Genomic DNA, 26,071 nt, shown 5'->3' on the forward strand with positions numbered 1-26,071 from the left:
CTTGTATCTCCAACTGTCTTTCAGACATCTCCAACTAGATGTCTAGTTGACATGTTAAATTGAAATCTGTCCAAACCAGAACTTATCTTTTCCTCTACACACTCCCCCCCTCCTACCTCCCCTATTACTATACCATCCTCCCAGTTCTTCAGGCTTACAACCTTGGAGTCATCTTTGACTCCTCACTATCTCTCATTCTCTCCCCACCCCTTATTCAGTCTGTTGCTAAGTCTGTCAATTTCATCTATGCAACATCTCTCAAATATGTCCCCTTCTCTTCTATAACCACCACCCCTTGCAGGCCTTCATTTGAAGACTATTGTAATACCCTCTGATGGGTATTATCTGCCTCAGTTCTCTCCCCACTCCAGTCTATCATTCATTCAGCCATTATAATGATTTCCCTAAAGCATGAGTCTAATCACGTCACTCTCTATTCAATAAACTCTAGGGGCTCCCTAATGCCCCCAGGATCAAACCAAGAGAGAACAGTGTCAAACTGAGGAAGGAGAGAGTATATAGAAAGAGGGTATGGTCATAAGTGTCCAAATCTTCTGAGAGGTCAAGAACTCATAAAAGAGCAATTAAAAAGATAATTGGTCTTGGGAAGAATTGTATGAACTGATAAAAATTAAATGAGCCATAATAGAACATTTTGTAGAATTATCATAATAATGTAAAGGAAAATAACTTTTAAAGACTTTAGGACACTGATAAACCTATGACTGTTCATGGCTTCAGATGATTGATTATGAAGCATACCTCCTGCCTTCTGGCAAAGAGATGAGGGACTAGAGGTGCAGAATGAGACATATATTTTTGACATGGTCAATGTGTTGATTGCTTTTACTTGATAATGTGTATTTATTACAAGGGATGACTTTCACTGGTGGGCAAGAGAAGAAGTGGATAGTGATAAAGTTACAAAAAGAAAATGAAAGAAAAGAACATCAATAAAATATATTAAAGTATACTGAAGAAAATGAAAAGAAGTTCAGAAGGGAAAACACAAAGGAATTTTATTACACTACCTTGATAAATGAAATGCTTTAAAAATACATACTAGAGAGCACACTGAGTACAAAAGAAAGGGGTAGGTAGAATGGGGTAAATTATTTCACATAAAATTGATGAAAGATCTATTACAGTGGAGAGGAAAATGGGAGGGTGGACAATAGGCATCACTTGAACCATACTCTCATCAGTATTGGCTCAGAGAGGGAATAATATAAAGAATCAGTTGAATATAAAAATCTGTCTTACCTGACAGGGAAGGAGGAAGGGAGGAGATTAAGTAAAGAATGGGATAGGGACTGACAGAAGGGAGGGCAGATCAGAAGAGCTGGTAGACAGAAGCTAAACACTGGTGAGAAGGGAAAGTTTGAAAAGAGAGAGAGGAAAAAGAAGGGGAACAACAGAACGGAGGAAAATACACAGGTAGCAATCATAACTGTGAATTTGAATGGGATGAACTCTCCTATAAGTGGAAGTGGATAGCAGAGTGGATAAAAAGCCAGAATCCTTCAATACTTGCTTATAAGAAATACACTTGAAGCAGAGAGACACACACAGAGTAAAGGTAAGGGGTTGTAACAGAGTCTATTATGCTTCACCTGAAGTAAAATAAAAAGAAGGGGTAACAATTCTGATTTCAGACAAAGGAAAAGCAAAAATAGACCTAATTAAAATAGATAAGGAAGGAAACTACATCTTACTAAAGATATCATAGACAATGAAGCAATATTAATATGAAATACACTAAATTAATATTAAGTGTACTAAACATATATGTACCAAGTATTATAGCATCCAAATTCTTAAAGGAGAAGTTAAGTTATTTATAGGAAGAAATAGATAGCAAAATTTATACTAGTGGGGGGCTTCACTACTAGATAAAGCCAAGCAAAAAACAAACAAGAAAGAAACTAAAGAGGTAGATAGCATATTGGAAAAGTTAGATATGAAAAAACTGTTGGAGAAAACAATGGAAATAGAAAGGAATGTACATTTTTCATGTACATAGCACCTACACAAAAATTGACTATGTAATAGTGCGTAAAAATCTCAAAATGTAGAAAGTCAGAAATATTAAATATTTTGGATCATAATGCAATAAAAATTACATTCAATAAAGGGCAGTAGAAAGATAGATTTAAAATTTATTGAAAACTAAATAATCCACCAAAAATGTCAAAAAACAAATTATAGAAACTATCAATAATTTTATTAAAGAGAATGACAACAATAAGACAGCATAACAAAATTTGTGGAATTCAGCTAAAGCAGTACATAGGGGAAAATTCATTTCTCTAAATTCTTACATCAACTAAACAGAAAAAGAAGAGATTAATGAATTGGGCGTGCAACTAAAAAATTTGAAAAAAAAATTTAAAAACCCCAAATGAGCACCAAATCAAGGATGAGATTAATAAGGTTGAAAGTAAAAAAAAAAAAACCCCAAAAACTATTGAGCTAATAAACAAAACTAGGAGCTGGTTTTATGAAAATAAAAACAATAGGACACAAACTAGGTATAGAGCAACATCACACCCCATTTACCAAGATAAGGTCAAAAATGGGTACATAATTTAAATATTAAGGATAACATAATAAGCATATTAGGAGAGCAACAAAGAGTCTACCCGTCCGACGTATGGGGAGGGGAAGAATTCATGGCTAAAAGAGAGATACAGAGCATTGTGAAAAGTAAAATAAATAATTTTAATTACATTAAATATATTTTGTACAAACAAAATCAATGCAACCAAGACTAGAAGGAAAGCAGAAAGCTGGGAAACAATCTTTACAGCAGGTGTCTCTGATAAAGGCCTCATTTCTCAAAGAGAACTGAGTCAAATTTTGAGAGTACAAGCCATTCCCCAACTGAAAAATGGTCAAAGGATATGCACAGGCAGTTTTCACATTAAAACTATCTAGAGACATAAGAAAAATTGCTCTAAATCACTATTGATTATAGAAATGTAAATTAAAGCTCTGAAGTACACCTCATACCTACCAGATTGACTAATACGACAAAAAAGGAAAATGATAACTGTTGGAGAGGACATGGGAAAATTGGAACACTACTGCATTGTTGGTGGAGTTGTGAACTGATGCAGCCCTTCTGGAGGGCAATTTGGAACTATGCCCAAAGGGTAACCAAACTATGCATAACCTTTGATTCAGCAATACTACTGCTAGGTCTGTGTTCCAAAGAGATTGTAAAAAGGGAAAAGGACCTACAGATGCAAAAATATTTATAGTAGCCCTTTTTGTGTTGACAAAAATTGGAAATTGAGGAGATGTCTATCAATTGGGGGAGAGCTGAACAAAATGTGATGTGTGAATGTAGTGGAATATTAATGTGCAGTAAGAAATGATGAACAAGCAGATTTCAGAAAAACCTGGAAAGACTTGTAAGAACTGATGCAAAGTGAAATGAGCAGAACCAGGAAAATCTAATTGTACACAGTATCAGCAACATTGTGTGATGATCATCTGTGAATGACTCACCTCTTGTCAGCAACACAATCATCCAAGGCAAGCACAGAAGACTCATGAAAGAAAATGTTAACCACATCCAGATAAAGAACTGAATGCAAATTGAAGCATATTTTTTCACTCATTTTGCTATCTTCTGTGTGTATTTTTCTTTTGATTTGTCTCTTCTTTCACAACTGTGACTAATGTGACTAATTTTACATGATAGTGCACATATAACCTATATAATATTTCCTATCATTTTCAGAAGAGAGAAAGGGAGGGAAAAGGCAAGAGGGAAAAAATTTGGAACTCAAAATTTTGTAAAAATGAATGCTAAAAATTGTTTTGACATGTAATTTGGGAAAATACACACACACACACACACACAAACACACACATACACACTCTATCTTTCATCCCCTCCATCCCTTCTGCCTCACACCACTTTGAGATAGGAGTAAGAGTCAGCACAGGAAAAGGAAACTGCTTCAGATGGTGTTGGAGAGGGCAGGTGGGTACAGGCACAGTAAAAGACCAAGGCGAAACAGGGCTGTTTAAGTTGCAGCACCAGAGATCCAAGATGAACTGTAGTGCTTAGAGTGTCACAGTATGAGTGACCTGGGGAGTGATAAGGAAGAGGATATTGTGACACCCAGAACTGATACCAAGCTGGACAGAAATGGAGGCCATACATACTTGTGTGCTGCTAAAATGTTCCTAGTATTGTAATTGATATTATCATGTACTCTGATTTTTTTCAACCCTCTCATTCTCTTAAGAAAGAAATAAGCCTGCCCTCCCAGTTTTGGTTCTTTAAGAGTTTGTTTTGCTTTCTATTTTTGCCATTTGTTCTAAAAGAAACTTGTTTCTTCAAGATAGCATGTTGCTCATTAAATTGCTGATTTGTGTAAGCTCTTGAGGGTTGAATGTTGTTGGGAGTAAAGCATGCAGGAGATAGAAACAGGAGATTGTATGCTAATAGACGTATATATAATATTAGAGAGAGTATCAATTATCTAATCCTAACTGAATTCTTAAGATGAACAAATTTAATTTTATTGATTCATATTTTTATAAATTCCTCGAAATAGAGAACAAAGTGAATCTAGACCAACATTTAAATACCTATGAGCCCAACCACTTGACGGGAGTTGTGGGATTAATTGGACATCCAGACCTGCTTCCAGCCAAGCCTCAGGGTTGTTTGTCCTTTGTTCTTGAAGAGAACGGTGACATCAGGGATACAAGTGAATGGGATTGAAGTGACCACTCTCACTTTCTTCTCTGGAGCCATCTGGAGCCAGTCATCAAATTCACATCAGGAGGACTCGAAATGGCCCCAGATGTTATGGACGACCTTGGCCTTTTAAACTCAGTTTGACTGAGGCAATGCTCACTCAGTGATTAAGGCTAGGTTAAAAAAAAAAAAAATGAGGCAAAGAATGGCCTCTTTAACTGAGTCCACAGTACATGAGCAGGAAAAAGGAACCTTTCCCCATAATACCCCACAAAACCAGGCTTAGCACCATTCAGTAAGACCAGAGACTGAACACGTAGCCAGCAAGCTCTACGTTTAGAAGTATTAAGAGTGAAGAACAATAAATCAGCTTCCAGGTCTAAGAAGTCATCACTGAGGGAAGAAATCATAAGAACCCTGGGAGTGGCAGCACCCCTCATTCCCCCACCATTCCTGCTTTTAGCCCTCGCTGTCATCATCTGGGAAGGTTACTTCTATGAAGCAGACAAGTCAGCCTTCCTGAAACAACAAGGCATCCTGAGGGAAAAACAGGAAGGAGTATCAACCAACCAGATCAGACCACCAACTTGATCATCACAACTCCAGTGGAAATAGCAGAAGGCCCTAAACCCCAGAACCTTTGGAATAGCGATGCTTCCAATCTAGTGTCTATAGCCATCATCCTAAGAAGCAGCCCCTGTGGAGATGCAGCCCAACAGCTGTTCCTACAGGTGCTACAACCACATCTGCTTAGTATTCAGAAGTAAAGGTTCTTATTACCAAAGTCCTTGGAATTGTCAAGTGCTTCAGCATCAAAAACTGATATGATATTATCAGTGGAAATGACATTAAAGAAAAGTCATTAACTCTGTGCCCTAAACTTTTCTATCTTACTTGCAGCTGAAACCTTCCATATATGTTGTCTCCTTCATTAGAATATGAATTCCTCAAGAACAGCTACCATCTTGCTTTTCTATTTGTATCCCTATCACTTAGTACTCAGCACATAGTAGATACCTACAACATTTGTTATTTGTTTATTAATTTATCCCACAATCTGTTCTTCTCTCGGTTTTTTTCTGTTCTGTATCTCTTCTTTCATTCCTTCCAGGTGTGCTTACAGTTCCTAGGTCCAGGGTGTTTTCTTCCATCACTTTACTTGGATTTGTTGTGAGTTAGCTATCAAGGTTTGTTTCAAATGAAATTTGCTCATTGTTTTTGTAGTTTTCCATGGTTTGCTTGCTTCATGGGCTGGTCATGGGTCAAGTTCAGCAGCTGAATGGTGTGGGGCAGGCCTTCCTGGTCCTGAGTATGGTGGGCCAGACAAGGCCCCTCCAAGAGATTTTAGGGCTGCTGATGTTGGGAAACATTGAAGACAAAAGAAGAGGGAATAGCAGAAGATGAGATGGACAGTGTCATGGAAACAACAAACGTAAGCTTGGACAAACTGTAGGAGACAGTGGAAGATCGACAGGCCTGGAGTGCTATGGTCCATATGCTCATAAAGAGCCAGATAAAACTGAACAACAGAAACTGGTACTGGACACCTTCTAGCCACCCTCTGGAGGCTCCAGGACCTCTCTCTGCTTTAGGATCTGCTAGAACCTTGCCCCATGTTACTGGGCTCAGGGGACACTTCCATAGAATCCCTCCACTGACTTCAGGTACTACTCAAGCTGGATTTTGCTTAAGGCCTTTCCTCCAAGTTTGGTTCTGGCCACTTCTTTCTTTGCTAAGCTATAGCTGGGTTTGGATCAAATGGCAGTGGACAGCGTCAGATTCCTTTTCTGGGAGTGCTTTGTTGAATCTCCCTCTTCTCAGGGCTCAGGTGGCCAGCTATGGATTTGAGAAAGGCTTGACCTGTGCTCAGTGCTCTTTGGCAGGGAGTAGTACCAGAACAGGCAGCTAGGTGACGTGATCCATAGAGTGTGGACCTGTAGTCTGATACTAGCTGTGTGGCCCTCGGCAAGTCATTTAAACCTGCTTCATTTTCTTCATCTGTAAAATGAGTTACAGAAGGAAATAGCAAGCCCCTCTAGTATCTCTGCCAAGAAAATTCTAAATGGAATCATGAAGAGTTGTACACAACTGAACAGTAACAACAAAGATGGTATCACCATGGACTACCAAGAACTCCCAAAAGCCACTGTAGGTTGTGCAAGGTGAGGTTCGGGCTCTGAGAAGTCAGGCAGAGAAAAATGTAATTGCCTGAAAGGTTCTACACCCTGGTGCTTTGCTTTGGTGCTGTGATATCACCCTGACATGATCTGTCTATCCCAAGATCTCAAAGGATTTCTAGTTTGGGTAGGGAATGATTTCTGTAGAGTGATTTCTATAGGGGCATCTCTGCTCCGGTCCAAACAGGAGTCTGGAATCCTCAGCATCTTAGCATTCTACCATATTCCCCTGTAATAAGAGTCTGATAAAAACTTAGAGATAATAGCTGTACAACCCAGTACTTCTGTGGTAACAAATAAATAAGCAAAAAACACCTAGACTCCAGAAGAAAGCCTCCAGCTCTTTGGGTAGATTCCCTGTGATAAATCAGTGGGGGAATATGTAAACAAGAATCACAAGCTAAGTTGTCATCTGGGAACACACACTTATGTTGATGAGATCATAATCTATTGAAGTCATCAAGAAGAATCTAACAGGAAGGTCACCAATGATCTAGAACAGTGGTTTCAAATTCAAATAGATATGGATGCCTGCCAACCACATACTTACAAAAACACAAATGTTGTATTGAATTTTTATTTATTTTGTTAAATATTTCCCAATTATATTTAATCTGGTTCAGGATGCACTCTGGAATGTAATTGGGCACATGAAGCCTGCCCAGGCATGTTTGACACTTCTAATCTAGAACATGATGTATGTAAGGTGAATTTTAGTGTAAGTAAGGTAGATTTTAGGGTATGTAAAGTGAATTTTTGTTATTATTTCTCGGAGTTCAGTTTCCCAGGATCCTTAGCCATAACAATCTTCGATTCCCAGGTACTAGATATGAGTTCCCACAGTTGTGGTTCAAAACATCTCCACCACGCTTGCACATAGTTATATAATGGAAATAACATAAACATCCACTTGTGTCTATGCAGTGAGATACAAGGATGGGGTGATGTAAACTTGTAAGGCTATTACTGGCAATATGCCTTCTTTGTCTGTTGGCCTATAAAATAGGTGGTCACTGGATAGTGAATGGGGGACCCTTATTGAATGGGGATGGATCTGGAGGCTTTCTTCTGGAGGTCAGGTGTTTTTGCTTATTTGTTTGTTACCACAGAAGTACTGGGTTGTACAGCTGTTATCTCTAAGTTTTTATCAGACTCTTATTACAGGGGAATATGGTAGAATGCTAAGATGCCTAAGGTCCTAGGGTTGAATGTACAAATACTGTGTGTGCCTCCACTGGCCCCCACTGAGGCTTGGGGGAAACCTTAGGGTTGAATGCACAAACTGGAATGCTGTGTGTGCCTTGATCATCCCCCATCAAGGCTTGGGGGGAATCTGTGTTTGCCTCAACTGGCCCTCATTGAGGCTTGGGGATTTAGGGGAAGCACAAGTGGTTGGTCTCTTGATTGACCCCAATGAGACTAGGGCTAGTTGCCCCCCCTTCTCACTGACCACTATGAGAAGGGTGATTAGGGAATGCAGTAGGAGTTTGGTCTCCTGTTATTAGCAATCGTCTTCTGAGAAAACTAGACGAGAATAAAGTAAGATTATTAACCCCTGTTTAGTGTCTTTCCTGTCTGGTCAAATCAAGAGTGAACCTGTACTAGCGGCTGCTAAGTGTGCTATGTTTCATCTGTCTTACACATGATCTCCCCATTTTGTAAAGATGGAGAAAGTCAAAGCCCAGAAAAATTAAGTGGTTTTTCTAAGAACATACAGCTAGTAAGTGACAAAGTTTGAATGTGAACCGAAGTCCCATAACTCCACAGTAATTATTCTACTCCCTGACAACTCTTTTTAATCAGCAATGTCTGAGCAATAAGAAGCTTCTGGGAAAATACATATATTGATTATCTAAGCATTATCAAACATACCATTCACAAGTTATTAATTTTCAAACAATTAAACTATTATAAAATGTTTAATTTGATCTTTCTTATAGCTTTTGTGTCTGGTTTCAGGAAGCATTTCAGGGTCTTGCTGTGTTTCAAAGTTTTCATTCTAAAGATCAGTAATTGTACAGTATAATTAACACATTCTGGTTACTTAAGCTTTGTAGCTTTTAGTTTGCAGATAGATAAGAATTTGCTGCAGTTTGTAGGGACCTACTGAAATTGTTCTCTAGAAGAACCATTATGAATTCCATAATTATTTCACTTAGTGAGGGAGATGTAAGGAAAAAAGAAGGGAGGAGGGGGTCAGTCAGAGAATTTTTTAAAAATCTGTTAGTAGATTATAAAAGCTAAAAAAAAAATTAAGAAATGCATGTACAGAAAGTCATTAAAATACAAAATGTAGTGTGGAATTGAATTATTCTCAAAGCAATTTTTTTTTTAAAGAGGAAAAATAACCTTTCAACATTGTGCTATTGTCTTGAGTATGAATACTGACTTCAGTCTTCAGTGGCTAAGAGCTTGGTAGGAATATTCAAGGCTCATGTTATCTGATCTTGAGAGAAGAAATACTACCCTGATGATTTAGAACTTAGATTTTTGTTCTGATTACAGCAAGGGGATGAGCCAGAGAAGGAAGTCAGAGGGCAACTATGTTAAGAAGAGGAAGCCTGCATACACACACACACACACACACACACACACACACACACGTGAAATCTAAAATAGAATCTTCTACTCCTTATTTTCATTTCAGATTATGTAAACATCTGGTCTTAACTCTTCCAATAAAGAAAATATGTTTTTAGCAGTAAAATGTATTTTAGACATCTAAATTTCTTTGAATAAGTCCTCCAAAACTATGTGGCTCCTCAAGTACACTCAATCATGTACATAATTCAGTATCAATAAAAATATTGAGATGTTTGTGTGTATAATTTTTAAGGATCCTAGTGTTCAAAAAGTAATTTGTCAAGGGTGGAAGTGCAGATACTTCAAAACCTCAAAAAAATTCCTAGGAATTCCTTTCATTAACGTGGAATGCAATCTTTCCAGACTTTAGCAGACTGTATGGTGGCAAAAAAGAAGGAAAGAAAGGAAGGGAAGGAAGGTGAGAGAGAGAGAGAGAGAGAGAGAGAGAGAGAGAGAGAGAGAGAGAGAGAGAGAGAGAGAGAGAGAGGTTTATGCTTGGAGGGGGCAGCTAGGTGGTTAGAGCACCAGTCCTGGAGTCAGAAGAACCTAAGTTCAGAAATCTGGTCTCAGACACTTACTAGCTATGTGATCCTTGGCAAGTCACTTAATTTCCATTGCCTCCCCAAAACAAAATAAAACACTTCGTGGCCAAACTTTAAGAATTTCGTCCAATTTAAGTAGACTGATCCCCAGATGACAGTCCATTGCCAAGTCTCACTAACTATTCATCCTAATCCCATATGACAATTCATGATTGATGTAGAAGCTTCTAGAAGAGCCATGATCCTCCAAGCTTCTCCTGTGGTTCTCATCATTTCCACAGCAGCAACCAATTATTCCCTGTTTATGAGAATGGCATTTCCCCTTGATGGTTCCTCTACCTTTTGAAGGCTAAAATTATTCTTCACAAGAAGAGAATTTAATAACTATACTGCTATTGGCAGAGAAAGATAGTTCCAACAAAATTTTAGTAATTGAAGTCTCCCATCACTACTATGCCTCTCTGAAAGGTTTATGATTGGCTTCCCAAACTCTTCATATATTTTTTTTCTTTCCAAGTGTACTGTAGTATATTTAAATAAAAATCAGTTGTTTCTCCTTGTTACTCAAATAGTATCTGTCATGTTTTTCCCTTCTGATTCCTGGATGTCCTTATATGAATACACCTCCTTAATATGCAATGCTACCCTAACTCCCCTTTACCTATCCTGTTCTTTTTTTAAATAAGGTCTATCCATTCAAAGTGCTGGTCCATCATGAGTTTCTTTCCACCTAGTCTCTGTAATACTCTTGACATCAAATTTGCATCCATACATTGGAACAGGCATTCTTAACTTTATTTTTGTGTCATGGACCCCCTTTGGCTATCTGATGAACCCTATGAAGTTCTCAGAAAAATGTTTTTACATGCATAAAGTAAAATGCATAGTACTACAAAGGAAACCAGTTATACTGAAATACAATTGTAAAAGTATTTTTAACAACACATTCACAGACCCCAGATTAAGAACTCCTGATTAGAATCTTAAGTTCCTCATTGGCTGCCTAAACTATGAACATTGGTGTATAGACATTTATTGCCATGAGTTTTATTACTGGGTCCTATCTTGGATTGTATCTCCTGTGAAATATAAGTATCTCTACTAACAGTCTTTTTTTTGTCAGTCTTCTTTTAAAAAAAATTAATTTACTTGTTTTGTTTTCAAAAATCACTTTCATAAATTTTAAATTTTCTCCCCCTGCCTCGCTCAGACAGCATGTAATCTTATATGGGTTTTACACTTACATTTTATTAAACACATTTTCACATTAGTCATGTTGCATAGAAGAATTAAAATGAATGGGAGAAACCATGAGAAAAAACAAACCAAACCAAAACATAACACAAGAGAAAATAGTCTGCTTCATTCTGTGTTCTCCATAGTTCTTTCTCTAGATGTGAATGGCATTTTGCCTCAAGAGTCCTTTGGGAATGTTTTTGTTTCTTGCATTGCTGTGAAGGGCTAAATCTATCAGAAACAGCTCTTACTGTACACTGTGGCTGTTACTGTGTATCAATGTTCTCCTAGTTCTGCTTGTTTCACTCAGCATCAGTTCACATAAGTCTTTCCAGGTTTTTCTGAAGTACAACTGTTCGTCATTTCTTATAGCACAGTAGTATTCCATTACATTCTTATATCACAGTTTCTTCCACCATTTTCCAATTGATGGGCATTCCCTTCATTTTCAGTTCTTAGCCACCACAGAAAGAGCTGTTATAAATATTTTTGTACATTTCCCCATTTTTATGATTTCTTTGAGATATAGCCCCAGAAGCAATAGATCAAAAGGTATGCACATATTTGGAGCTCTTTGGACATAGTTCCAAATTGGACAGTCTTCTTTCTTCTTTGTAGCTACTTGGTGTCTACTTTGAGGTGTGTGTGTGTGTGTGTGTGTGTGTGTGTGTGTGTGTATGTGTGTGTGTGTGTGCTCAGTTTAAATCATATTTTCTTTAAGAAAACTTTCCCAGTCTACCATGCTTTGAATGTTTTCTCTTCTCAAATTACCTTGCATTCATTCTGCATATATATTCTGTCTATCTGAGTGGTAGCTAGAGGGCAGTGACCAAAGTAAAATAATACCCAAACAAACTCCTTGGAAGGAGATAGGTCTGAGTCAAATTCAGCACCATCCCATCCCCAGAAAGGATTGAATACAAGCCACAACTCTACCTACCTAAGTTAGAACAATTATACCTTAACCTTAAACCACTGATTAAAACTTTTAAAGTTATTTCTCATCTCTTGCTAACTTGACTATCCCCATTCAACGTTCTTCTTTAATCCCAGCAATAGCTCTAGAGACCCATCTACCTCTCCTTTTACCTTCTACCTCTTTAACCATTTTATCCTATCCACCAATCATTTCTATCAATTTGTCTCCTAATTGTTCCAATTACATTTTCTTGTTTACCCTCTCCTTCTTACCCTCTTTATCTTTGTGGAGTTTATCAGTCACACCTGTTACGTTTTTTAAGTCTAGAGGCAATATAATGGCCCTTCAAGTTCTCAGGGTCCTCTCCTTTGTTGTTTTATGATGTGTATGTCAAAAGGAAAGGTATTGGCACCATCATAATAGCTCAGAGCCCCCATTCAGGAAAATTCCTAACATTTAGACAGAAATTCTGGCTCTCTGCTCTAATTTTTTAATGTTTTTTTTTTTTAATCTCCAAATAACTGCTGACTTCCCTATGTTGAGACAAGATCAGGAAAGGAAATATTTAAGTAAAAGAAACAAGCATGGTATATTACAGTGTCTTTTACCACATGGGCATGAGAAAGGGAAATCAATCAACAAGTATTTATTGTGTTGTTTTATCAACTAACCTTTGATTTCTTTCTTAAGGTTCTACTTCCTTCTTAATATTCTATTTTCTAATTCTTCTTGATCCTCCTAAATTCTCTTTAATCCTTTTATATTATCCTGAATTATCCTTGACGTGCTAGGCCATATTACTAATTAGTAGTCACTGAAGTCCAGTTTTGTGTACCTCTCTCTTAGTAGATAAAGCCATCAACAAACCAAGCAAAATGGCACTCCTAAAGAACCAAGTGCTTAATATAGGTGGAGATCCATTAGGCTAGTGGAGAAGACAGGGTTCCAAGACCCAAACTAGAGGCAACAGCCTTTGGAATAGTTGCCATCTCTTTGTGAAGGACCCTAATTCCAGAGAGACACAGGCAAGATTTTGAATATACCATTTCCATTTCAGAATACAAACCTGCTGTTCCCTACCAATCTTGTTAGGTGAACCGTTATCAATCCATAATAGGCAATTCTGAACAGAGAGTCATTGTATTACCCTGTGCCATCCATAACACAGTAACTGATTAGCAATGGCTTTCCCAAAGTGAGTGACCTTTGGAGAATGAACTAACAGTTGATCCAGCCACTTCTTGGTGCCTGCCAAGAAGCACCACTTCTCTGGGTCATTGTGGACAGAAATCTCCAAAAGTATGGACCCAGTAAGATCATAAATGCCCAAGAGGAGAGAATGATAGACAACCTGGCTCTTCTAAGGCTGTAACTTATTCTGGTTCCCACTTGAAATAAACCTGCTTATGACTCAGCAAACAGAAACCATCAGGACACCCAGGTGGGCAATATGGATTCTCTAAAATCTGCAGTATCCAAATATGTCCTTGAGCCTTTTTCCTGGGTCATGTAAAGATGAGTGTTATAGCTTATTTAAGACTGTGCCCAGGATTTTTTGGTTTTTCTACACCCACTATATTTCCCCAAATCCAACGATCTTGGATTTTCTCAGGGTTGATTTCTTGCTCCTTGTTCCTCATGTGGTCCACCATCTGATCTAGGGTCTTGCCTCCTTGGCATTATCTGACCTGGTCAGCATTATTTCATCAATGCAATAGTGTATATCAGTGTTCTCTGAAAAGTAAGTGTCTTTTAAGTCTCAGCCTACAATAATGTGGCAGTATGAGGGAAGAATAAAGAATCCTTGGGAAAAGTGATAGTATATTGGACTCCTTTCCAAGTGAATTTAAATTTTTCCTGACTAGTTCCAGTCATAGAAATAAAGGAAAAAGAATTGGTGAGGTCAATAATCCCATACCACTCGTGGGCCTGGGCTGCCTGGTCTACAACATTATTGAAGGAATGAACAGTCTGCACCGATTAACATAAGGACTTTGTTGCCATCTACCTTCTTCATGGACAACACAGGGTTGTTGTAAGGGAAGCTGATATACTGAACTATTCCAGCTTCCTTTCTCTTTACCACTAGAGAAGAAAATTAGATATTGTTTGATATTAACTACAAACTCCAGTGGTCTCCTTTTGACCCTATTTTTTTTTATTTTATTTGTTTTCAGTGTTCTACAACCACTTCCATATAGCTTAGATTTTTCCTTTCCCTCCTCCCTTTCCCCCCTACTTTCCCACTCCCTCTCTGAGATGGTATACAGTTTTATATATATACATTCCCATTAAATACATTTTCACCTTAGTTATGTTGCATAGAAGAATAAAATGAATGGGAGAAATCATAAAACAAACTAAAACATAATACAAAAGAAAATGATCTGCTCCATTCTGTGATCAAATTCCATTCCCTTTGGCCCTATTCACAGTAACCTACTTTGAGGTTGCTGAAAGAGGACACACAGTTAATCTCTTCTTCCATGTTCTTCCTCTGTAATCTCCCTTGAATAATCCAAATGGGGCAGAGGATTTAGAGGTCCAGGGAGTTTCAATGATTTGCCCAAGGTCACATAAATACTAGAATAAGTTTCACAGACTAGATGTATCTCTTCACTTCCCATTAGCTACACTGCTTTTGGATTCTTTTGGATTTCTCCATCATTTGCCATCATACGTCAGGAAACTCATCACTGGAAAATCTCTAATCTCATGAAGGCAAATTGGCCTTGGTACTTGCATCTTATCAGTACCCTCTGCCTCTCTGATTGGGCCCTCTGACTGGAAGGCAGAACCATCCAATACCTCAATTTAAATGGTGTCAGGCAGGTCAGTCATTTTCCACCAGCTGCCCCTCTGTATCACCTACTCCCCACACCCAGTTTTTCAACTTCCTTTTGAGTAATGTCTTCCTCCCCCCCCCCCCATTATATTATAAGCTCCTTGAGGGAAGGATACACAGAGACAGCAAGTACAGTTAATGTTGTTGTTCAGTCATTTCAGTTGTGTCCAACTCTTTCTGACCCCATTTGGAATTTTTTTGGCAGAGATACTAGAATGGTTTTCCATTTCCTTCTCTAGCTCATTTTACAGATGAGGAAGCTGAGGCAAACAGGGTAAAGTGACTTATCCAGGGTCACAAAGCCAGTGAATGTCTGAGTTCGAATCTGAACCCTGGTCTTTCTGACTCTAGGGCTGGCACTCTATCCACTGAACCACCTAACTGCCCACAGTCAGCATGGTCATGTTCAAATGGAAAAACAATGCAATAACTAAGACTATGCACAAAAACTCTAAACAGGATCCAAAATCAGTGTAATGGTAATTTGAATTGAAAAATCTTTCCTATTCATTAATAGGCCCATTAAGTCACATGGAGCCTGTGGTGGGAGGAGTTTGCTAAATGTATGGAGCAGGAGCAGAGCTGAGAGGAAGGATGCAGGCTCCTGGGTAGCAGTGAGTGATTTTGTGATTCTTCATGATTTTGTTTAAGAGACCCTGTTTGTGATGAGTGTAATGGACATGGTTTATGGGAAGCCTAGCAGAGGAAAGGCTTGGAGATGGTATTGTCCTCTGCATTCTTACTGTGTATAGATTTTTGTTGCTGTGATGGATTTGGGTCTGAATAAATGTTCTGCCTTCTTTATAGAGAGCCTGTGGTATTTCGTAATTCTGAATTGCACCCCAGTATTCATGACTGCTGTGGGTGCTATGAATATTGCATTGGCACTACAGTCAGTCAATAAGTATTATTAAGCCTTTACTATGTGCCAGGTACTGTGTTAATGATGGGGATACAAAGAAAGATAGTCTCTGCCCTCAAGGTGTCCATAATCTAGTGGAGGAAATAATGTAACGATGTACAAACAAGTTCTACACAAGGTAAACAGGAAATAATAATAGTGGGAAGGGACTAGAATTAAGGGGAACTGCTACAATCTTCCTGCAGAAGATAAGATTTTAGCTAGGACTTGAAAGAAGAAGACAGGGAAGCCAGGAAATGGAGATGAGGAGAAACAACATTCCAGGCATGGGGAACAGATTTTTTTAGATTCTTTCCACTCCACACCATGGGCAGTTAGGTGACACAGAGTGGATAGAGTGCCAGGCCTGGAATCAAGAAGATTTATCTTCCTGAGTTAAAATCTGGCATCAGACACTTACCAACTGTGTGATTAAGCTTAACCCAGCTTATCTCAGTTTCTTCATCTGTAAAATGAGCTGGAGAAGGAATTGGCAAACCATTCATTATCTTTGCCAAAAGAACCCCACATGGAGTCACAAAGAGTCAGATGCACCTGTAAAACAACTGAAAAACAACCACCACCATCACATCTATTCCTCTGCATGCCCTACTGTGTGTATATACATGTGCACACACACACATATGTACATTCAATGAGAGTAGAACAACATGAATCTCTGTTAGTAGCAAATAAACCACCTCCCCTGGTACTATTGTTGGAGGTATAATACAAATGTACGGTGGTTATTCAGCAAATGTAGTTTGTAGAAAAATATTATGTGATTCCAAGTGTGCCTGGATTGTTACTGTTATGCCAGAGCCAATTCAGGATGATTCCAAGTCGGATCTTTCAGGAGCTGGCATTTAACAGTGTCTCTAATAAGCTTGCTGTTTTAAGACAGTGATGATTGTGGCATCTCCCAAGCACAAAAACTGGAAAATGGCAACAACTCTGGAGTCAAAGGACCAGGGCTCAAACCTTGCTTCTGTTGCTTATTTACTGTGTGACATTCAACAAATCACTTAACCTCCCTGGGTCTTAGTTTCCTCATCAGTAAAAACAGGGTTTGAACTGAGGTCCTTTCCAGCTCGACATCTATGAGCCAATGGCCCTTCTCCATTTCCTTGAAAATTTTGTCGTGATCTCTGATTCAGTGACTTTCAGTGCTCTGGCTATGGAATTGATTTCCTTAAAGGTTGAGGGGTGACATTCATATTATTGCATGTTGGCACAATTTCTACACTTTGTAGATTTGTGAGGCAGGAAGCCAGAGGAAAACTGACTATACTCTCCTTTGATTGCCTTCCCCTCCCATAAATGATTTAGCTCTCACACGGTATAGCACATCCAAGAAAACATCCTTCGATTCTTAAGTAAACATGCAATAATAACACTAATAATCATCACTAATATTCTTCAAACATACAAAGCCCGTTTGGAGAATTTCTGGAAGATTTCAGAAGAGGAGGCATGATAGCACGTTCAGGCTCCAAAGAACTTGACCCATTCTAGGGAGTGTTAATAAAACTTACTTCCTTGTTGGCATATGAAAAAACAAACAAAGGAAATTTGGCCTACTGGGTAGAACAGGGGCTAGGAGGCAGGAGTCCTAGGGTTTGTTTATTTCTAAGTCCTTCCACTGCCTCCCTATGTGGCTTAGAGCCAGCTCATCTCAGGACATTTCAGTTCCCTTATCCTTAAAATAGAGAGCACACTTCTGACCTCCTAACCTTTCATAAATGCTATGAAGATGCACATTACAAACATATTTGTACCTTCTTTGAATTGCTCTTGGAAAGTACAGTAGAAATATCGTTAATGGAAATTTAGGTACTTTATTTTCTCTTTATGGTCCCAGAACCCTAAACAACACCCCAGAATTAACCTCAGACAAGATTTCATAGTATCTTAACTTTCTTTACCTTACTTTTCTTAACCTTGCTTTGGTGAGCCTGAAAAAAAGAGGCATAAAGAGCTTATGCCTTATTTATGCTACATATTTTCTCTCCACTTAAGTTATAGGCATCCTCATGGAAATACTATTTTATCATCAGGCTAAGACTGTCATTCCTGCTTTCACTAGGTGTTTTCATTTTAAATATCCAAATAGGCTATTGTATTTACTTTTTGACTCTATTTCTTCTGTTCACAAATTATTAATCCAATTTTAAGCTATGCTTTGATGTTCTTATCTCTGACCAACCACCACCAACAGGACAGGCAAGCCAGCTTAGCTGAAGCAGCAAGACATCCTGAGGAAGAGACAGGAAACAGCATACAGCAGATGGGTCAAGCAACCACTACCACCTTGAGCACCATCCCCTTGAAATCAAGTAGAAACAGAGCTCGAAAGCCCCAGGAATTTTGTTGCCCCTCCCCACCAGAAAACAGATTTCTATTGTAAAGGCCACAGTTATCACTGAAGGAGATAACTCTAGTGCAAAGTAGGCCAGTCATCCCTAACGTTACTAACAATTATTGAACGAACTGCTGCCAATGGATAGGTAAGCCTAAGAGCCCCAGGAATAGTGATGTCCTCTAGACCATCAACCCTGCTACCAGCCTGGACCCCTCATCTTCCAGGCAAAAATGTAGCTGTGACCTATTAATTGCCTCTATAGGTGCTACATCCCCCACCACCTCAGCAACCATAGCTATTGAAGACTGAGAAAATATGTTTTGTCCACCTTAGCCTTTTAAAATAATTCAGCATTGGAAACAGATATAGTTTTATCACTCTCCTACTATAACCATCTCCTTTGCAATTACATTCTAAAGACTATGAAGGCAACTAGGTGGTGCAATGCATAGAATTCTGGTCCTAGAGTCAAGAGGACCTGAATTCAAATAGGGCCTCAGACACTTCTCAGCTTTGTGACCCTGGGCAACTGACTTAACTTTTTCCTGCCTCAGTTTCCTTAACTATAAAATGGGAATAATAGAATAGCACCTACTCTTAGGCTTCTTGTGAGGATCAAATAAGATGTTATCTGTAAAATGCTTACCACAGTGCCTGAAACATAGTAGGTACTTAATAATGCTTGATCCCACCTTCTAACTTATAGCTGAAACCTCCTGTGTGTGTTGTCTCCCCCTATTTGAATGTGAGATCCTTGATAGCAGGAACTGTCTTGTTCTTCTGTTTGTATCCATAGCACTTAAAACAGTGCTTTGAACATTGTAATCACTTAATTTTTATTCATTCATATGGACTCATTTTTCTTGTATGTTTGTAACTTATTTTGGATTTCCCTAGAAAATAGTGGCTTATAACCACAAAATCGATTGCACAAATTACCTTGCTCCAGGACCTAAAGAGCCACAAATGAATTTTAATGAAGATTTAAAATACAGCTCACAGCACTGGTATCCTTAAGCGTTTTTCCAATAGATACAACATCTGATTAATGGGCACTGTGGTGATGTAGAAAGTAGACAGACTTTGGAGTTAGAGTATGTAGCTTTGAACCTACTTCTGTCACTGCATGAGTGACCTTGGGCATGCTGGGCATACCGGACTTCTTTGGGTTGAACTAGACGGTCTCTAAAGCTCCACCCCGCTCTAAATCCTGTGATTCCTATGACATCAGCAAGTTGTAGGGAGAAAAGGGAGGATTTGTGCATCATGTAAACTTTGGAGCTAATCTAAAGGCTACCCAGACTGATATCCCCACCAATGACAATTATATTAGATTCAGATAGGATTCCATAGTCTCAGCATATAAAACTTCTTTTCAAATTTAAACCATGTGGAGCCAAAACATGTTCACCACACCCCAAAAAAAGCCTTTGCCAGGGAGTTAAGTGAACAGTAAGGGCCTTTGGGAACAGCGAACAACTGGAGAAGAGATGACCATCATCACATACCATACGTAGGTGGAGGGCTTGTTATTTCCAGGATCCTGCCTACCAGAGGATGCTCCCATTGTTTCTGACAATGCTGACCGTGACCCATTACTGGTTCTCTAAATACAATTCTCTACCCCAGAAGCAGGAGCAGAGAAGTGTTTTGATGTATTGCAAGATGGACAAGGCTTGCGAAACCTCCCAGTCCTGCTGATACCAATTGCCTTTAAGATCCAGCCTTTCCTATCCTAATCTACAAAGGAAACAGGAAAAAGGAACTTCAACTCCCTGTGCTCAGACAGCAATGAGACTGTTAGAGCCTGCTCTAGTGCTTCTCTTTCTTGCCTCTAACGTGTAAACAAGATTCCCTAGAATATGCCTGTGGAAAGTCACAAAGACCAGGGTTGGTGAAGGAGCATTGGGAACCCATGTGTGGCTGTGGAAACTGGATGGAGAGATTTGGAAAAGCATGAACTCTTTAGCCCGATTAGTTCTTTATGGTGTCAGCCTGATCATTTCAGGTAAGGTTTGTCTTTACTTAGAGAAATGCTGAATTTTCCTGGAACTTTCCCACTGAATGTGATTTTCAATTGTCCCCCCACTAATTTAGCTGGAAGTATCTGAAAGTTGTGCCAATTTTCTGTTACATTTAAAATTTTTAATAAAATCGGTGAATATTAAAATGTAAGACATTTATCATGCCAGTTAATTTTTTAGAGTGCTGTTCTGTCCTAAGGGTTATAATAGATGGTGTTCCATTTTTGGTCCTTTGAATAAACTCAGCTAATGTTACATAGCTTTCGCAGCAACCACTTTTGTAATCTTTTAGTTAAAGATGCATCTACTTGCCTCTTACAGGAGCTTGAGAGATGGAAAAAGAAAATTTTCAGTGATAAATGCAAAAATAATTTAAATTCCATTCTGAGCAAAACAACTACCTTAAGGTTGAGAGAAAGTTATAATCATTAAATATGCATAGAAATTATTAGATCTAGGGTTTCTGTTTATTTCTCCATATTTGACCATAGCATTAGTAAAAAATTGGTTTTGATTTTTGGTGATGGAGGTTTATAAACTTTTCATTTAAAACAATAAAAAAGTCCACATTTCAATTTATAACAATTCTTAGACTGTCTATACAGATTAAAGTGAAAATTAGGCAATTATTCAGAAAATTTAGAGGAGAGGGACAAACACATTACTTTAAAAAAAAAGATTGGTTTTTTTTTTCAACTTGGATTTTCCAAATGAGCTGCATTGGATACTCACATTCCTAAGATATTAGGCTGTCTCTGCACATCAAGTTGCCCGCATAGACAGCCAGAAAGGAATAAGGAAAATCTGATATGCAAATCACAGATGTTGTAAGCCTCAGTAATTTTTCTTCTTTCTGAGAATGAAAAGTAAAATAGGATAAAAAAGAAATTTTATAGGATTGAAAGTTACTATATGGGAATAAAAATTACCCCAAAGAGGTGACATCATAATTTAACTCTCTGTTTTCTGAGTTCATTCTTGGTGAATTATTTTTAGATGAAATTTTAGGAAAAATTAAAAGGCCTTCATAAAGAAAATTATAAATCCATGAAGAAAAAGAAAAATTTACACAAATATAGGCATATGTATGTATATCCATGTATATATACTTATGATATATGCAAATATATAACATATATATATATATAAACTTGTTTATATGCACCCATGTTAAATGTCATATTCTTACAGTCATACTCAGAATCATTGATCCTTAGATGTTATAGACAATTATGGCCATATGTTATGACAAGCCACATCTTCAAAGGCCTAATCACTATCACCTCCTTCCCTCCCTGAGAGTATCACTTTATAAAAAAAAATGAACTTCGGCTAGAGAGGTTATTAAAGTTTTCTGTATGATGGATCTCCTTGGTAGTTGAGTGAAGCCTATGCCTTCTTCCCCTCCCCCATCCCAGTATGATGATTTTAAATGTATAAAATGAAATGCACATTTAGGTGAAAATAAAAGAATAGGGTTTTTTCCCCCATCCATGTTCAAAGACTGCCTGAAATCCATCCTTGGATCACAAATTAGGAATTCGAGGTTGACTGGGAGTAAAGCATGGTGTGAGGCACCTGGCCAAGGCAAAAATCAATAAGACATAGTTCTTGCTTTTAAGAAACTTTCAGTCTAATAGGAGGAGACGTGGATGCAAACAACTATGATAAAAGATAAAAAGTCAAAGTAGACAGAAATCTTCAGAGAATGGGCTCTTTGACTTTAAAGGAGGGTAGAATCTCTTCCAACTAGGCTTCAGAGAAGGGGTAGCTTTTGAGTTGGGCCCTGAAGAAATGGTAAAAAGTTAGTCAGCTGGGTTTATGGAAAAGAAAGAGCATTCTGCAGAGGGAAATATGAGTAAAAACATGGATGAGGGAAGCATTGGCTATCCTTTGGAAATGGTGTGTGGTTTTGTTGGTGTACAGCATAAATAAGGCATTATAGGAACGGTTACAGGAGACAAGATTGGAAGATCCAAAGTGGTCTTTGAACTCCCACTTACAGAATTTGTGTAGTACCCTCCTGAGCTATTCTCCAATGTGTAAGTGAAAGGGGAATAACTTTTTTTTTTAAGTACGAATGGGTCAACTGGAATTTCATGCTGCAGATTTTCAAGCTACAGATTCAAACCCCTGAAAATTCAAGAGGCGAATCCATATATCTCATAGTTTTTCTTATCGGTCTGTTATTTCTTTTAATTTCATGAAGTGGATTTTGAGGACTCAACATCCCTGGATCAAGGCCTTCTCACACCTGGTGGAGAATGGGAACATGTCTCTATGCATTGACAATAAGACCTGTGATTTAGAAAGCAATATTCAAAATAAATCAGACTGGAGAGAGATGGGAAGCACTGAAACCAGTGAGGAGACCTCAGCAATGCTCCAACACTGAAATGAATGCATTGCCTTATGGATTTGGGAGTTTCCTATAATGACATGCATCCTAACCCATCTATGGCTACCCATTTTGTAAGACCTTTGTCCATGCTCCTCCCTAAGTCAAACATTGGGACCTACTCAACATTTGGGAGGCCTTCCTCACTTTCTCCTGACACTGTAAGCGTATCAGTGGAGCATTCCAGCTCTTCACATTTCATGTTGCTCCTGAAGATTCTTTCCTGTCATACATTTCCTTGAATACATCTTTGCTGTTGCTCTTTGAAGTTCCTCATTGGTTAATATATTGCAGCTTGATTACTCCCACCATGGACCTCTACATTGCCGTCTGTGTCATATTCATTTTTAACCTTTCTTAAACTGTTATGTTTCATGTCTTGTTGTCACAGAGCAATGCTGGTAGAATATTTAAAAGATGGTCCTTTGTTTCCATGGAAAGTCTGGGGACACTAAAGGACTTTTTTTCATTTCATTTCAGCCTACTTTTCTCCTTTTTAACTCCAGGCCCAATTCATTGTCCATTCTCTGTCTCAGATATACATCTTTAAGGACAAGCTCTTCAGGTTTCCATCTAAATACATTTGGGAAAATAACATTTTTCATCCACTTGATTTTTCCTGTGTGGATAGTCAGGCTAAATTCCTTTGAGTAGTTACAGATCTCTTCCAAAAAGTTCTGCAGCATTACAGAGTATAGCAATAGCATAGATGAAAGCTAGCAAGATTTCAACTAATATAAAAGGATTTGAAATAGGAGGGGATAAATATTAAAGATTTGGGGAGAAGAATCAAACTTTGGTGACTGATTGGATGGGGAGGGAAAGGGAAAAGGAAGAGTCAAAGACAACACCAAGGATTCTATCTTATACACACACACACACACACACACACACACACACACACACACACACATCTTATATATATAACTAAATTAGGACCTCTCTACTGGGGTGACCTTAGTAATGCTAGGTTCTGAGATAGATTTGCTATGTTGAGCAATTGACCCCAGATGAATTTCCTCACTTGTACCACCACAAATATTTATGATCCTGATTTTGTGAGCCACAAAAAAGCATATTCAACTTCAAATTCATCTAATGGCAAGAGATCCCATTTTGCAACTTACATTCCACTGATGGCCTGCCTAGTTGAAATCAAGGACATAAAAGTTCAGTTCTATAATCCAACCTTGCAAATCAATTCCAAGAAATGCATCTCAGTTATTTATCAGCTTGCCTTCCTTACTAAAAAAAGACAATCAGCAAAATGGAAAGAATTTTTTTTCTGTTTTCCTTGAATTATCATCTCAAGTCATCCTGAAGGGAGGTATTGAGTGACACTGCTGCAAGGATCTTATTCTTGAATATGTCTTTTTGGTTGTTTGTTTGTTTGTTTGCTGTACTTTTGTAAATCCTTTCTTAGAAAAGAAATAGAAGGTATGTTTATCAAGTTTATAGGTGGAACAAAATAAGGAAGAATAAAAATCACTAAGCAGTGGAGAGAAGAGCTTGAGATAATATTGCCTAAAGAAAAATGAAAAGAAAGAAAAGGTCATCGAAGCTGTTTTTCTAAATGTACCAAAGAGAAAAGATAGAAATTCAGAATGAAAAGAACAGGTCAGCTTTGAAAACAAAGTATGGCATTTATGATATACTTTTAAGAAGTAAACTATACTAATAGAGATTCTCTGTCACATATAATCCTTTTTTTCTGTTCTACTTTTTATATGGAATTTTTTTTTTGGTATGTGTTGAATTCCAAATAAAAAAGAACCAAGCAAACAAGTAAACATACATATCAGGTACAGAACTTGAACTCACATCTTATTCCACTACTCCACAGTATATTGTATGATAATTATAACAATGGTAGTTAACATTTATATAAGTACTTCTTATGTGCCAGGCACTGTGCTAAATGCTTTACAAATATTGTACCATTTTATCCTCATAACTTCTGGGAGGGGAATAACAAGAATAAAAATAACAATATCCTCATTTTACAGATGAGAAAACTGAGGCTGATGGAAGTCAAGTGACTTGCCCAAGGTTCTTCAGCTAGTAATTGATTATGCTTGAACTCAGATCTTCCTGATTCTAGGTCTACTACTTTAATCATTGCACCACCTAGCTGTCCTTATGACTGAATCAGAATTAAAAAAAATAATTTCAATAAACTTAAATGAGGAGCTGAAAAAAAAAGGAAAAAATGTAAAGACTTACCTTTTCATTTTTAAAGTATAACTTTCATTTTACCTTCCACTGCAAAGCACAAGTATTTAAATATGTGTACCAGAAACATAAGAAAGGAAAATAAGAAAAATGAGTGTGCAAGTTCAATTGATCAACAAACATTTATGGAGCTTTGTGTCAGGCACTGGGAATACAAAGACAAAAATTAATTAGTCTTGCCCTCAATGAGCTTATATTCTGTCAGGAAAGACAGCACTCACATATGCAAGTTTTTATATTAAATATATGTAAAATGAATATAAGATTTTTTTTGAGAGGGAGAGTGGGTAAATCAGGAAGTCATAAAGGCTTCATGTTGGAAGCAGCATTTTACTTGAGTTTTGAAGGAAACCAGGGATTCTAGGAAGTGGAGATAAGGAGGAAATGTTTCCAGGCATAGGGACAGCCTGTGTTAAGGTATGGAACAGTAGCTTGAATGTCATATGAGATGTAAAACAAACAAAAACATCCCAGAAGATTATAAATGATTGCCTGTCTAAAAACTTCTCCTACTTATAATTTGTTAAATCCACTCCCAAACATGTATATGTTGTCTTTAATATGGTAGCCACCATGTCATCCTTGCTTTGTCAATCCTTTCTGACCTTATTTACTGGGTAGGTAATGTGCATTTGTGTTGCTTTCACTTTTGTGTACATGCTTGCTTCTTTTGAAGAACATACTTATGTAACTGGCACTTTAAGAAACTTCTTAAGAGCACCAGTCACATGAATATGCAATGATGCTTCTAAATATCTGTGATTTCACAAATATGGCTATTTCCCTGGTGTGGTGTATTGGATAGAATATTGGACTTTTGAGTCATGGTTGAATCCTGACTCATTTACTTACTAAATGTGTTACTTATTCTTGGGGCCTCAGTTTCTTCACCTGTCAAAGGGAAATACTAATATTGCCTTCCTCAGAGGGTTATCGTAAGGATAAAGAAGTAATGTCTATAAAGAGCTTTGCAAATGCTAAAGCACTATATGAATGTGAGCTAATTTTTATTCCTCCACCAATGCAGATTACAACCTCTCTATGCCTTACCGGATGATCTTTATGAATTGCTATGGAAGCCAACCTTCTGGTTACAAATAGAATGGGGAATACTTTTGGTAACAGCTTATTC

General features: G+C 37.9%; 1 protein-coding gene across 2 annotated transcripts in view; it reads left to right on the forward strand.

The window, feature by feature from the left end:
* Positions 1-20,060: 20,060 nt before the first annotated feature.
* Positions 20,061-26,071, forward strand: part of TEK (TEK receptor tyrosine kinase) — a 135,484-nt gene continuing 129,473 nt past the window's right edge. Inside the window, exon 1 of one of the 2 annotated variants that reach the window (XM_072612487.1) lies at positions 20,061-20,293. In XM_072612487.1, coding sequence (XP_072468588.1) covers positions 20,242-20,293 — 52 coding nt within the window. In that variant the 5' untranslated portion in view covers positions 20,061-20,241. The remainder of the gene's footprint in view (positions 20,294-26,071) is intronic. The other variant, XM_072612498.1, reaches the window with a different exon arrangement.

Source organism: Notamacropus eugenii, chromosome 1 (assembly GCF_028372415.1).
Source record: "Notamacropus eugenii isolate mMacEug1 chromosome 1, mMacEug1.pri_v2, whole genome shotgun sequence".
NCBI classification, from domain to species: domain Eukaryota; kingdom Metazoa; phylum Chordata; class Mammalia; order Diprotodontia; family Macropodidae; genus Notamacropus; species Notamacropus eugenii.